Source organism: Pollachius pollachius, assembly GCF_949987615.1.
Source record: "Pollachius pollachius genome assembly, chromosome: 19".
Classification (NCBI taxonomy): Eukaryota; Metazoa; Chordata; class Actinopteri; order Gadiformes; family Gadidae; genus Pollachius; species Pollachius pollachius.
This window is the reverse complement of record NC_136952.1, coordinates 10,193,979-10,206,720: the sequence shown is the minus strand read 5'-3', so window position 1 is coordinate 10,206,720 and position 12,742 is coordinate 10,193,979. Positions and strand designations below refer to the sequence as shown.

The 12,742-nt window shown below is 45.4% G+C and overlaps 1 protein-coding gene across 1 annotated transcript; it reads left to right on the top strand.

Moving 5' to 3' along the window:
* The first annotated feature begins 216 nt into the window (after nucleotides 1-216).
* ubtd1b (ubiquitin domain containing 1b) lies at nucleotides 217-11,749 on the top strand. The gene is made up of 4 exons (XM_079757029.1): nucleotides 217-1,000; nucleotides 7,604-7,831; nucleotides 9,518-9,675; nucleotides 10,748-11,749. The coding sequence occupies exons 1-4, from the start codon at nucleotides 913-915 to the stop codon at nucleotides 11,108-11,110; spliced, it is 837 nt and encodes a 278-aa protein (XP_079613155.1). The 5' UTR covers nucleotides 217-912; the 3' UTR covers nucleotides 11,111-11,749.
* Nucleotides 11,750-12,742: the final 993 nt, after the last annotated feature.

The window sequence follows — 12,742 nt, the reverse complement described above, 5'->3', positions numbered from 1 at the left end:
TCTGAAATAGAAAGCTGTGTATTCTTTCAAAATATTATACTGTAAAGAGCTTCCGCAACCATTAATCCATATAAATATTTAATAATTCATCGCTGCAGAGAGCAAAGGAAAACGTGACGTCAAATAATTTGATACCTTCTACTGGAGTGCTCCACTGCGCAGGCGTGAGAACTAAAGTTCAGAGCTGCTAGCTCTTCTCACTAGCCGTAGCCAGCAGTTACCAGAGGAGGAGACGGAAGCAGGGGGATTTAAAAATATACACACACCACGGACACACAACGCACAAAGTCCCTAATGGCTCCTCGGGCCACCTGAACGAGATCAACGCCGTTATCGCCGTGTATTTACGAAAGCTGAACCTTTTGGGATGGGATTGGTTGTGGAAAAGTTTGTGTTTACTAACGCTAGCCAGTCCGCTAGCTCGGCTAGCTTGCTAGCGTGGAAGGTGTACCAGTTTGTTTAATTTATAGCGGCATGACACTCAAGACTCCTTCCTAGTCTTCAGACCATCTCGCCTATCATTTGAGTCCTAACCAGCCGTTGTGTTGCCAAGAAACAGTTAGAATACTCGTGTTATTTAAAGCTCTGTACGCATGATGCTTGAGTTGTCGTGCTATCAAAGTGTTCACTACACGTGACGGGCTGATTTTCTAATATCACAACCCAACCAACATACCATTGCAGCGCTTTCACGTAGTCAGCGCTCATTCGCGTTAGTCATCAATCAAAACAATTCTGAAGTCGAACTATTGAAGCGTCCGTCGTTGCCGTGTGTCCCCGATTGACCGTCTCTTTGGGTTTTACAATCACACAGAAGATATGGATTTTTAATGGGACCCAGAATGTCGTCGGCTTCTATGGTGGCTACTCGCTCCTGAGCGATATCTAAAAACAGCTTGTAGTCGGATAACCATGGGAGGATGTGTCGGTAGAGAGCGAGAAGACACACAGGGCCATGGCTCTTCAAGAAACGGCGGCAGGGCACACAGAAGGCGCGGAGGTAATGTACGATTAAGATCGAAATGTGTGTTTTCTATGTGCAGCTAATGTTTGATTTGTTTTGTATGCATGTTGCAAACAACAATAGTGGTTACAACTTTGAACATCCTTTTGTTGTAGAAGAAGTAATGTCCAGTCCTCAATGCAGAATTTCGAATTTCCCTGAAACATTTGCATTATATCTCAATGCAGTACCATTTATCATCCAGTCTTGGTCTATTTGTTGAAATCATGTGGTGTTAATTTTTGAGGAAGCTCGTCAGTCTGGTAAAGGAGGATGGTGTGAACAGCAGCATGGAAGTCAGACATTCAACTGCTCCTCTCATTTCATCGTTTCCCTAACATACTCAATCTGTTAGTGTACTGCTGACCTTATTGTTTCATGGATACCTTTTCATTGTAAGATACAAGTGTCTCTGACCTGGCAATTGTCAAGTGTCTGTAAACCTCCACCAGCCAGGTTCTGCATTTACAATACTATGGAACAGCAGCACCTAATCAGTTAAACAAGTGGCCCATCCTTGACGTGATATTGTGCTTTTATATCTGAGGCTTTAACGATTCTTGTGCTATTGATTCTTTGATTATTTCCCTATTGGGATTGGGACTTCAATGCAAGTCTATTTGCTACATACCCTGCTTCCCGATAAGGTTCTTATGAGGATAAACATTGGCTACCTGCCACATTCTTCTCTTCTTACACTTGGCTTTGGTTGTGGCCAATGGTATTTGGCCAGCCACTGTAGCACTTACACCAAGTGACGCTGTATTTACAAGAAGGATTGGAACTGCACAGGCCTCCACGCCCTTCATTTGGCAAGAGATTCGATGTTGTCTCGTACTCGTTGTGCGGTGGCCCTAAGACACACACGCCAATGTTGAATATAAACTCCTCGTTAAGATGACTGAATTCAAGACACGTTATGTTTAACGTTGTGTGGGAGAGTATGGCCGTGGATGTAATTATGTTCGCTCTGTGACAAATGACTAGAAAGCAACCTTCTCCAGATGCTGATATGTCTGCTGGGTTTTGCATGTACCTGGTGTACCGTTTTTAGAACGACCTTTCCTTCATCTAAACTGTCTCTGTATGGGCTTTGAGTGTCGAGAGGAGAGCGTGGCAATGCCTTAGGACCAAAATGCACCGATGTATTGGACGAACATCGGTAACGGCCGATATTCGCGTTGTTGACGACCATCGGCCTATCGGAAAATAAGACGACATTCACCGATGGCAGTGGCCGAAGTTTACATGTTTAAGGCTTCCTCCTCTGGAAATGTCACTGGAACATGTCTTACAAACTGCATATCGCTGGTCTTTCTCCGAGACAGTGAAATACTGCAGTGGTAAACAAACCACACGTGCGCGCGGGCGGCTTCTTTTTTCTGTCGTATCACTCCGCAAGCGTCCTCGGTTGCTAACTGACGTCAACGTCTTTGGCGGACTTCCTCAGCTGATCAACACTACGAATGCTGGAAACAAATAAATTGTTAAAAGACACACCGTGTAAAGTTATTTTTTTGGCCATAGTTTCCATATGCTAAAGACTGTCTAGTTCACCGTCATGCAGGCTGTGTTCAGTAAAATAAATAGCGATCTGTTTTCGGCGCATTTAGGCCTATCTGCCTAAGCCCACGTTGAAATAATGTTGATGGCCAGTTGTTGAAATAAACAGATTGATTTCATACATATCATAAAAGCCTCTCCCTGTGTCATTGTGTGTGGGTGTATACGAGGTGCGTGTCTGCGTGCGTGCGTGGGGGGTTAGGGTTTGTTTCCCTGGCACAAAAGGGGGAATAAATAACAAAAAAAACATCGGTATCGGCTATCGGCCAAATTGTTATTTAAAACATCGGTATCAGCCCAGAATTTCACAATCGGTGCATCCCTAAAAATGTTTTCTTAACTTTATGAATTGAAGGAAAGCGGCCTTTGCATTGAATGTGACTTGGTCTTCCTCAAATAGCATAGTTGGTAAGAGAACCTACACAATAGTCTAGGTCTTGAGGAGGTCCGGGTAGCTTCCCAGGACCTCCTTTCCATTCCACCAAGTCTTTAGTTGCTGTGTCCACCCTTTTCTTATATCTCACAATTAATTTCAAGAAAGTTCATGAAAGAAACATTATTTCAAATCCCCCAATAATATTAATTATTACTGTTTATTTAGCTGGAACCTGTCCGGAAGATTGCAGAGGTTAATTTGCACTAACCACTAACTATTTCTGATGGCGGGAATCTGCAGTTATATTTGCTTGTTTAAACATGCTGGACCTGCATGTTTAAACGTCTTAATGGTACAGTAATAAACCTATTAATCTATTAATTCCAAATTCCTCCTTGCAGAAGTTTCTTGTGTCTAAAAAAGATAGAAAAGTGGCTCCTTCTGGCTCCAATGTAGACTAACATATGAATAATGGTTTACAAAAGCAAATGGGCTGTGGATGGCCTGACATATGTATCAAGATTAGGATTTTGAAATATAATCAAAAAGTGAGAAGCAAAAAAAAGGCCATGGCAAGAAAAAAAAAATTCTAAGAAAATCCTTATCAAACCGTACAAAGTCCCACCCTATACATAACTCTGGTTACAAAGGTGCACAACCGGGATGCCTTTCCGTCAGGTTCTTTTCAACTGCTCGCCAAGATTCCCTGGCGTCATGATAGTGTTGTAGCTTGTATCATCTCATCCTGATGGCTATCAGCAGGGACACCTTGCCAGGCTTCCAAGCTAGCAACAAGTCAAAACGTGTCACATCTCACAGCGAGGTCCTCCGCGTGAACAACAAGGTATTCTACTGGGGCTCTGGTGGGCTCCAGATGGCATGTTGTTGATGTGTGCTTTGGTTCATGAGAGCTCTAAAGAGATAGCTGTTCATTATGCTTGTCTGTAAATTATCACACATCTGACTGTTGGTTTGGTATGATGAAGAATTACTATTATTTTGATGACGTACAGTCTATGGAAATTATGAGGGATGACCTAGGCATAATGTCTTCAACTGCCGGTGTGGAAATTCTTTGGTATTTTATTTGATGTTATTGCGTAACCCTTAAATGGTTTCTTTCCTTGGATCTTTGAACAACCCCCGGTGTTGAAAGACTATGAGAAGATGTTTGCTCGCTATGCCTTTTTCAGATGGTGTGCATGGAGGTTGTTGGTGATCAATCAAAGTATTACCGTCCCCTTAAAGGATATTTAAGACTAATATGTGGATTGTTTGCCTGGTTATCCTGGTGGTCGCTCTGTGGAATAACTGATAACTCATAGCTGTTGGTCACCACGGTTGCTCCTCGCTGTCAAAATAAAATTGTTTGGCTCTAGCTGACAATGTGGCAGCGACCTTTAAACTATCCCCAGGGTTCACACTGCTTCTCATGAAACCTCTCACAGTTCTTGCTGATGCTTTATCCTTGTTTGTTCTCCTGTGAATTGAGTCCAGTATGGTGGGTTTCATGGTGACATCACTCGGCAAAGGGCATGTTTCGATGCCACTGGTTGTTTTCAACCACCATGACTGGTTCAATTTAAGGGTGTGTCAATTTTAAATTATGTTGATGGGAGATTGTCAGCATATTCTGCCATTGAAAAGAGTTGGTCAATATAAGCATCCGGCCAGCCATCAATCTCTTTATCCATCCATGCATCAATTCACCATCCATTCAGCCATACATCCCCTTGTTAATAGAGACCATCTGTCTTTCTAAATGCGATTGTGAGTTTTAAAGAAATATATTAACCAGTTTATCTGTCAGTGCATTACATTTCTGAGGTCTGTTTTGAGGGGAATATATTATCACAAACATCTGCTTCAGGTGTTTTGGTGTTTTTATTGTGTGTTTGTCTACTCCAAAGAGGCTAGTGCTTGACTGTCAAGTTCTTTCCTCCAGAATTAAACAAAAACAAAAGCCTAGAATCCGTAGTGCCTGGTTGGACCAAACATGTACGTTCTGGGCTCAACTGAATCCCCTCTGACGCATGGCAACCTACTGAAGATGACATTGCTGATGTATGAAATGGACCAGAAATGAACACTGGACCAAGCAGAATGTGGATAACGCCCTGGATTTATTTGTATTGCGGGGACGAGAATACGCCATGAAGGAACATAAATACACAGAGGGCCAGAAAGACGCCACCTTTTGTGCCACAACTCACTCTCTAAGACAAAACACTATGTAGGGCCTGGAGTCAAGCATGTTTTTGGCCACTCCCGAGACTGAACTTGGTTGGGTTTGTGATCCTTGTGCGTAGTTTATGAGACGTTTCATAAGCCGGGCTTCGCGGTAACCTTGAATCATGCAGCAGTGGCAAATCAACTCAGAAGAGGCCCCTGGTGATGAAAACGCCCTGCTATTCCCCAATGCGCCCGTTAAACACTTTGGCGTACGTGTCGAACGTCATTTCCGGGCATTGTTGATTTCGATCATCCCGTCTTCTCTGGTTGCTGTTTCGGTTGACCGTTGTGTGTTGTTTTGCTTCTCATTAAGACAGACTGGAAAGGCCCCATGTGGGGAGTGGCTCATTCCTTCATCCTCACTTTCTTCTGTTCTGTTCAGTTTGGATTGTAGATCTACTACAGAACTTTGTTTTTCTCAAAGATTGCTCTTCTATTTTAAATAGAGACTACGTAATTAAGGGTTTCATTATGTGGAGTTAACTGAATTTGATTGATTTTTAATTGTGAAAGGCAACAGCCATTTTCCTGTTGAAAGGGATGAAGAAAATGCCATCTGCCCCTGGCCCAGAGGGCTGTTTCATGTCTAATAAGCACATTGGACCAACCATAAAAAACAAAGTACCACCTGGCTGTCTTTAGCTTAGTGGCAACATTCCAACTGATACGTTGGATCCCTTTCTCCAATTAAACTAATGTCTGTGTTATTGTCATGTTATTTGTTGTTCCTTTTCTCTGGGATATCCAGGTGGTATCTTTTTTTTGTTGTGCTCTGCCTCTCAGACCCAGTTTTGGGTAGCAAGGAAATCAGTTACATTCACATCAAACACAGCATATTTATTGTATGTCGTAGAATTGCACAACCCCCAGTACACCCTCCTGTGTTTGTTGGGCTTTTACTTTGTGTAACATATGCTCCATTTTAAAAATAAGTGAATATGTGCTCCATTGTGTTGCCACTTGGACACATTTACTTGGTGACTCATTGTTACAAAGGATGAGGAATGTGTTGAAATCATTTTGCATATCCATTCTAATTGGCTTCCCCTTGCCCAGTGTTATGTTCATGACATCAGAGGCTTTGTTTTCCACTGAGCGTGCACTTCGATTCCCCCTCAGGACTATGGAACATAGTACCTTACACCCGTTGAACATAGTAATTTACACCCCAAGAGGACTAACCTCTAACCTACTACTTAATGACCCGAGTTCATCATTAATCACTCAAGATAAAACGTGATTGACTAAATCACTGGTACTGAGCTGGTACTCTGTATTTATTACATTTCTCCTCGAGGGACCGTAAAGCGCTGCAATTCTTTATGACGTCCTCCTTCCTGGTTACCATTGCCATTTGTATCCATGTTACTGGACTGTTTCCTGGAGTCGGGGACCATTAGAGCGCCGGTGTAACTGCAGCCTACTGATAGTAGGGACGCTCCTAGGATGACAGGGCTGTTCTCACACACAGCCCCCCCCCCCCGCTGCTGCTAATCCTACACCACCTCACCCTGGTCTCGACTCCTCCTTGTACTTCACAGCTATAAATAATTTGTTTCACGGAAAGGAGACCCCTTTGGATTGTCGCTCCATGTCCTCCTCCTCCTCTTCACTCTCAGCTGGGTCATTTTTCCCATGCTTGGTGTAGGAGCATATCACCGGTGTAAGCACATAAGATGTTGCCACAACAGTATTTGGAATGCAATTACTGCATGTGTGGGCATATTGCTTGTGTGCCGTGGTTCTCCCTAGTACACTGTTGACTTCCACAGAAAGGGGAAGAGAGGCTGTGTGTTGCTGTGACTCATCTGCCCGATCCGGCGCAGATGAGTACCATCCATTTTAAAAAGAGCAGCACTTGACCTACTCTTAGCGGGCCGTGCGTAGCACGCTCCTGGGAGAGGGCTGACCCTGTGCTTGTCCAAGTGTGCGCCTTTATTCCATTAACCTTTTTGTTCCCCCATGTAATTGAGTGGTGTTCAGCAGGTGACTGTTGTGGTTATCGGGTGACTTAAGATATTGGATTATAGGTTGATCCCTTCTATGGACTACAGGTTCAACACATCAAGGTATATTATTTTATATTGACGCATTAAATGGCCTCTGTGGACACACAGTGGGCCTCTGTCACCTACCCACAGGTGACAGAGTTCTTTACACCAAAGATCTGATTACACATCACGGTGTTTCCTTCTACGTCTTCCGGTTCATTCTGTCCGGCAGTGAAAATGGATAACAGAAACATGTGAGGCCACGTGACGGTCACATTATAACGATCACAAGATGATCAGAATTGTTGGCAAGGAAACTACTCGTCTGCAATTTTGTCTAAATCGCAGACGATGACCATAAAAGCTGGTGCCGTTATGATCGCAAGACGCCCGTCTTTTATTATTTATTAAAACGAATGTCCCATGGCTCTCTTCCAGGTCGCAACGAGCCCCTGAAGAAGGACCGGCCAAAGTGGAAGAGTGACTACCCCATGACGGAGGGCCAGCTGCGCAGCAAGCGGGACGAGTTCTGGGACACGGCACCCGCCTTCGACGGCCGCAAGGAGATCTGGGACGCACTGAAGGCCGCCGCCGTGGCCCTGGAGTGCAGCGACCACGAGCTGGCCCAGGCCATCGTAGATGGAGCCAGTATCACCCTGCCCCACGGTGAGGGGAGGGCACACACTTACACACACATGTTCTCACACACTCGCACGCTCAAACTCACTGATGTACATTCACAACCTCGCTCTATCTCAGTCTCACCCTCTCAACCTCACTTTCATACTCCCTGACACACTCTCAAATTATCCCACTCTCAATATGCCAAACTCACTCTCACTGTCAAACTCACTCTCACTGTCAAACTCACTCTCACTCTGTCAAACTCACTCACACACAATCTCAGTCATTCTCATGCTCTCCAATTGACTCACACACTATGTTGACGACGCACAGTTGCACACTTTTCAACACTCGACCACAATCTGAACCCCCAAACTCACTCACACACGGTGGCTTGTGCACTCTCAAACTCGTACATTCACACTGTGGCTAAGTGATGAGTCCAGTCAGGCCGTCGCGCCACCAGTCTCGTACTCCCGTGTACAGTTACCTCCTATAATGTTACACTACCTCGCAATATCTGGCTGGATGCTAACTGCATCCAGCCAGATATGGTTGAATCCCTAATATCAAAGTCTGCTCGTTTGGCTTTATTTTCTTTTTCAAACACAGGTTACATACTCGTGTGTGAATTAACACTTCCATAGACTCACGTCGTTCATATATTCTTATTCAGGCTTCAGTCTGACAGTCAGTCGTTCAAACACGTCAGACTGCAGCACACGCTTCCTGTATATGCGAAGCCAGGAGGAAAATGGCTGAGATTCCTGCGCCGCCCTCCCATCAGTGTCTGGTACTGCAGTGATCCCGTCACCTGGGGCGTCGTGGCGAGGTGTACGGGTGGCTGCTGCGGTGGAGACTCCCGCTGGGTGACGGGGCGGCCGTGTCACCGCGTCCGCCCCTATTCAGGTCACCTTCCTCGGGTCGTCCCCCCGTGCACCAAATAGAAGCCCGCAGCCAAACTAGGTCAAGGCGGCCTTTGTGTTGCGTACAGTAGGGACACAGCAGGAACATACTGATGATAGTTCTGTTATGCTAAAAGCAGGGGATTGTGTCAATGTACAATACTCTTTTATTATAATAACCTAATTTCTTTATCATAATTTAGCTATTTTTATGAAATGAGGTTTCTAAGATTTCTCTGTCTGTATTGTGATCCTCTTGGTGAAGCAGTTTGAATTGTTAATTTGTCAGAACAACTTGTGCTTTGCCAAGTATAGATATAGATTATAGAGCTCTCTTGTGCTCTTTACTCTGCCCCCCAGTGTTATCAACTGCACACTGCAGCTGTGTAAATGGGGTCCAAGCACTTGGTTGATACATCCTGCCATAGAAGGATTCATAAGATACACATCAGCTACACTGATGGTGACCTAAATTAGCTTCTGAGAACACTATCAGAGCACCTGCTACATTTGATTGTTCATTTTCAACCTTTACTGCCTAATGCTGCTTACATTTTGTTTTTGGTATGCTTTTATTTCTTACTACTGGGTGAACCTTGCATTGTCATAAGACACTCGCCGTGCAGAATGACCGCATAGTGCTGCACTTCTGTTAATAAAAATGACCTTTAACTTCATAAAAGTCAGCTGGAATATTACCCTGGGCAGGAATAAGCTCATGCAGAACATTGATATCAGGACAAGCTTTGGGGCTGCTCCACACTATTAGTTTATTGTTGTTGTTTTTAAACCCTGGTGTCCTCGCCGCCTTCCCCCCCCCCAGGCACGTTGACGGAGTGCTATGACGAGCTGGGTAACCGCTACCAACTGCCTGTCTACTGCCTCGCCCCCCCGGTCAACCTCATCTCGGAGCGCAGCGACGAGGACCCCGGCGACAGCCCCGAGCCCCCCGTAGCCCCCAAGAAAGAGTTCCAGCTCAAGGTACCCCTCCACTGGGTTTATCTGACCATGTGCGTTCTCCTGATATCATTTGATTGTTAAATTTTTTGCCCAATGTTTTTCCTCCATTGCAGTTAACCACGTTCCTCAAGCGCAGTTATCTCACGGCGGAGTGCCTGGAATGAGGTGCTCCAAATGACCGCTATTGGCGAGAGAGAGAGAGGGAAAAAATTCCGAAATCTATTTTGAGGGAACGCTTTTCAATCAGTAACATGGGTTAAGCAGCGAGGGATATCGATAGGATACCCTCTAACGATACGTTTAATACACGTTTCTGAGATTGCTTTGTCAAACCACCTAACATCCCATTTATTCGGCTCATCTTTGCTGTTGTTCTTGTTGTAAATTGCGGTCTATAAGCAGTCAGAACTAGCCTTAGTACAAGACAACTCTGCAAGCTAGCGTTTCACTTCCTTTAGCATATGCATCTGCAGCCCTACTCCCGTTCAGGCCAATTTCCAGCAGACCTGTCCCGGTCCGGGCCATTAGCAACGGTTTATCTAAGGCGGGGCGGGTTTAAAACTATGACCGTACAGATAAGCGCCATGGAGATATTTTCATAAACAACCAATATGACTGCCGCTGATGTCACACAATCCGTTAATCTGATTGGTTGTAGGTTTATCCAATTTCGTCTAGAGACATTTTGGGTCTGCGCATGTTGATAGCAGCCCTTTTGAAATCACAATTCAACTGAGAAGTTCTAATTATGCATTTGCTAAAAGTTCTGGCGATGCCAGGCCACATTTGAACCGAAACGTCTCTCAGTATCTTCTTCCAGCTGTGTTTGTATATTTTCTTTCATGCCCGGTTCCCTTGCAGTGAATCTAGATTCAGAGGTAGAGCTGCAAGGGCATTCTTGTACGAGCCCCCCCCCCCACAACCCCACTCAAAATGTGTGTGGGGCATGAATTGAAATAGTCACACACAACTGGAAGTGGAAATTGAGACGATTCTGATGAACCCGGAATCGGGATTCACCACACGACACTTTGGATAAATACGTCCCCAAAAGATGATTTATTTTTAAAAATGTAACCCCCGTGACGTCCAGGTACGGATGTCCACGGGGAAGGACCTCCGCCTCAGCGCCAGCATGGCGGACACCATCGGCCAGCTGAAGAAGCAGCTCCACGCCCAGGAGGACATCGACGCCGCGCACCAGCGCTGGTTCTTCTCCGGCAAGCTGCTCACGGACAAGACGCGGCTGCAGGACACCAAGATCCAGAAAGACTTTGTCATCCAGGTCATCGTCAACCCCCTGGCGTCCCTGGCTCACCCTCCCTCCCCCGCCTCTGCCCCCGCCCCCATCCAAGCACCCACACCCTCTGTGACAACCACCACCGCCATCACATCCACCATTTCAATCACCTCCTCCGCCCTGGCCAACACCACCCCCGCCACCGACTCCAACTGAGCAGGGTTGGTGGGGGGGGGGGAGTGGAGCCCCGGGGGCCGCAGAGGAACCTCTCAGCGCTGGGAGGAGAACCGCTCTAACACAGAACCCCTTTTTTTAAGTGGAGAACGCACAGAGGAGGAGAATTCTAAAGGCGGGAGAGAAATATGGCGCAAAAAGAAACACTGATGTGCTGCTTTCCTTTGGTTGTTGTTGTTGATGTTGTTCCTGTCCCCCTTTCGGGGTTTCGCTGATAAAGAGTTTTACCACTGCTGGTGTACATCTCTTGCTCTCCATTTCTCTCTCCGTTTCGCTGGAGTTTGGTTCAGTGCTGCTTCGAAGAGCTCACCCACTCGCCTCCACGTCGCGTCTCTTCCCCAGCGGACCCCCCTCTCGTCGCGGTGGAGCTCCTGCAGGTCTGCACTCCTCCCATTTGGACAGGGTGCCTCCCTCTCCCTCTCCCTGTGAGGTGCAGGGACTGTGCCCTCTGCACTCTTGTTGACTGATGCGCTGATGCATAGTGCCAATTGAAAACACGAGTCGCCCGGTCGATGATTGTAAAGCACATTTCTGCTCTGGACTATCGGCATCTCCTTCTCCCTAAAGCCTACTGCAAAGCCTTTCTTATCAAACACAGTGGGGTTCGGGTGGGGGGGGGGGTAAAGGTAGAGCGAGAGCTGCGTACCACTTGGTGACTTAACGATCGATATTAACATTTTCTCTCCCTTCTTTCCTTTTTTTTTATTGAAATATTCTAAGACAAGCTTTTTTGCACACTTGGAAGATTATTACTATGTGCTAGATTGTGTGCCTTTAATGAATCAAGATGAAAAACACAAAGGGTTTGATGTCCTTGGAAAAGCGTTTTTTTTGTTGCTGTTCTTATCCTTTATCTTTTTTTCTTTTACCATTCGCTTTCGAATCAGGACCTCGTAGTTGGATCCAAACCGCTGCCTTCCTTGGAGAATACTCTAATGACGATGTTGAAACCTACACACAATGTAGACATTTTGTCTTGTCTATTTGAGCCAAGAGGGGTAACCAGTCCACTCTGAGTTTTCTCAGTGTGATTTCTACATGGTCCATATTGTTTCAAGTTGTTTGTACAACCCCATGCTGTACAGCAAATGCATTACAAAATGATGGTCGTTAATGCTGATTGCTGAGGAACTAGGGACAAAAATATATCTATAAATTTAATGTTTTTATGTATATTGAATTGGTTAATTCATAATAATTCCTGCCGTAAAAAACAATGGCCGTCAGAAATGGAGAAATACCGGGCATACTATGTTACAACATGGCGTATGTGAATGGCATCAGTTCTCATCACGAGATGCTAAATAGTAAGGTTATCTGCTGGCTCTTGTTTTGAACCCTTTCCAAATGCTTCATGTGTTTTTGGCTGTGGCTGGTGTAATATTTTAATACTCTACTAGCCATTCTCAAGAATCTTCTTGCACTGGTGGTGAAGGTCTCATTAGTAGTGGTGGTGGGGGGTGGAGTTTTCCCAGTGTCTCAGACATTCAAGTCATTTTCCCAGACGACTATGACTTGGTTATGAGCCTGGGGACTGTAATGGAACCTGCAGACAGTGATGTAGGATAGGTGGACCCGACAAAGTTAATGCATGAGTTGACTGATTTATCAGCC